This window comes from Empidonax traillii, unplaced genomic scaffold, assembly GCF_003031625.1.
Source record: "Empidonax traillii isolate 1590-97213 ecotype Southwest subspecies unplaced genomic scaffold, ASM303162v1 scaffold937:size346366, whole genome shotgun sequence".
Classification (NCBI taxonomy): Eukaryota; Metazoa; Chordata; class Aves; order Passeriformes; family Tyrannidae; genus Empidonax; species Empidonax traillii.
Window position 1 is genome coordinate 11,437 of NW_020956130.1, and position 2,635 is coordinate 14,071.

Sequence of the window (2,635 nt, forward strand, 5' to 3'; positions counted from 1 at the left end):
GTGTCAGCTCAAGGTCATCAATATCTTTCTTCAGCTCTGAACATTCATCCTCCAGTTTTCTTTTCTTGGCTGTCAGCTCAGCATTGATTTCCTCCTCATCCTCAGCCCTTTCAGTCACTTCTTTAACTTTGGCTTCCAGCTGGATTTTGGTTTTGATGAGCTGGTCACACCTTTCCTCAGCATCAGCCAGGCTATCTGCTTCCTGTGGGGGTGACACAGATTTTCTGGATTTGTTTTCTGAACTTTTCTATGTAAGTAAGTGTGCGTTGAAACAACTTTAATTTTGTTGATTGTATTTGGGTTGGTTTTGATGTTTGTTTTTTTGTTTGTGTGTTTGGTTTTGGTGGTTGGTTTGTTTCTTTCCCTGGGACTCATTATACAGCTTTTGAGGTGAAACAATATTGATTTTTCAACTATTCCCTCTCATAAAAGTGTCTCAGAGTTTTGGTGGGTGTGAGAATTTCTCATGTACCTATAGGAGAGGGGGCTTGGAGACATTTCTGTTCATAATCACTGCATTAAATATCCTTCAGCACCGGAATCCGTCTGAACCCGTTATGAAGTTCGGAATAAAGGGTCTGATAGTCTCAACAATAACTGAAGTGAAATAAGAATCCTCCCTCTGTAAAGGTAGGAATGCTCATGCTTAGTCAGGTGGGGTAAGTCAGGTCCCTGTGTGTCCCTTCCATGCTGTGTTTGGGGTGGCATGTGCTGATTTCAGATGATCAATGCCTTGTCTTACTCTTTGATGGGCTTTTGTTGTCATGAATTTGTTTTGTCCCAAAGGAATTTGAAAGGCAAATATCTTATGACATATAAGAAAGTCCAATGGGATATTTCTTCTTCTCCTTATACTGAGGAAAACAGGTAACATCGAGGTGCCTATTTTCTATGGAAATATTAAAATAACTGTAATTATACAGTGTTCTATTTTTAGTTAGCAAATTAGGTTATTTAATGGGTAGATTTAGATGACTTTGTAAAGTGATATTTAAGTATATTTTTCTTATATTTTTAAGCAATTTTTGTGAAGTCCTATGTGTCTACAAGGTTCTTAGAACTGTGGTGGCAAAATTATTAATATCTGAGATTGAGAGTTCTGGCCAAGAAGTTCTTTACTTAGAGAATATTTCTTTCAACTAAAAGCTAAATTGTCCATGATTGTTTCCAGTTCCCCAAATAGATGAAGATAAAACTAGGTGTACCATTCCTATAAGCTCCACCACAAACCAGTCTCTCCACATAGTCATGTTCTTTAATGTTCATTTCCTTAGAATTGTTGCAGTTAACAAACTCTTAAGTAGAACATCCCTCCAAATACGTGTCTTTGTTAACACTGAGAGAGTTGGTTTTCTCACCCCTTTTTTTTTCTGATACAGTGTATGAATTGGGCCTCTGCAACCAGTTGGCAGAGAAAAGGGAGCAGAGGGGGAGATGTGTCTGAATGTTGGGGGACTGACACAAATATTATGCAAAAATGGCTTTTAGTACAAAGGAGCATTCTTTTAATAAAGACAACTTCATAGCTGGAACTCTCAATCTTAAATATTAATAATTTTACTTCCACAGGATGTTGTTTATACTGGAACTACAATATGAAATCCAGACTAGAAATGCAAAAAAGCTCTGAAATGTTCAAAATCCCCAAGAACTTCTGCTTCATTATAGATTTCATCTATGACCTTGATTCATACCACTTAAGTGTAAAACATAGTGAGTGCCACTTTGAAATCCAGTTTGTAGTTATGCTCCAAAATTAATTCATAGTTCTCCATCCTGGTGAGATGGAGATCCTTCCTGCAGCACTCACCTGCTCAGAGGGAATTGGGGTTGCATTCTGCCCTGAGTATGTCATGTTTGTGAGCTACATCTGCCCCTTTCCTCTGAAGACAAGAGCACTGGCTCCCAGTTCCTCCTGTTTCTTTGCCCTGGCTGTCAGTGCTCTCACCACACCACTGCCAGACATTTGTTTCCTTACCTTCACATACATATGACAGATAATTTCCCAAATATAGGACTTTTGGTCTTCTATATCTGACCTTCTGTTCATAAGAACAGTCTGATTGTACATATCCATTTTCTGAGTGATAAATTATTGGTGATAAACTCACAGCCTGCACTTGGAGCTGCAGGTCATTTTTCTCCTGCAGCAAAGAAACCATTTTCTCCTCCAGCTCCTTCCGCTTTGCCTCAGACTTCGCAAGCTCTTCCTTGGTTTTCTCAAACTCTTGTTTCATGTTGGCCATCTCCTTCTCAGACTCTGCACTCTTCAACAAGGGCTTGATCTTGAAGAACAGCTTCATCCAGGGCCAGTGTTTGACGTTCATGAATGCACGAATGTTGTACTGGATGCAGAAGATGGACTCCCTGGAGCATAATTCATGTGTACAATGAATATTTTCAGTCTGAAAAGTGTCAACACTTTCCCCCAAGCACAGTGGCTTTTACTGAGGATGAGGAATGTGTACCTTCTCTCCACCATTCTCTGGTACTCCACCCTCATCAGAAAACCTCTGCACCTGGCCTGTGTGCGGGTGATGAGCTGTGCCAGCTTCTCATCCCTCATCTCCTCCAGGAGCCCCAGCAGCCCAGCTTTGAAGAACACCTTGGAGAGGGAATGTTGCAGCACACCACT

General features: G+C 40.4%; 1 protein-coding gene across 1 annotated transcript in view; it reads right to left on the minus strand.

Annotated features, from left to right (window-relative positions):
- LOC114067590 (myosin heavy chain, skeletal muscle, adult-like) overlaps positions 1 to 2,635 on the minus strand; it is a gene marked incomplete at its 3' end in the record, with an annotated part of 22,598 nt that overhangs the window by 10,683 nt on the left and 9,280 nt on the right. The window contains exons 15-17 of the mRNA XM_027903145.1: positions 2,469 to 2,633; positions 2,112 to 2,367; positions 2 to 202 (exon numbers count right to left, since the gene is read on the minus strand). Coding sequence (XP_027758946.1) covers positions 2 to 202; positions 2,112 to 2,367; positions 2,469 to 2,633 — 622 coding nt within the window. The remainder of the gene's footprint in view (position 1; positions 203 to 2,111; positions 2,368 to 2,468; positions 2,634 to 2,635) is intronic.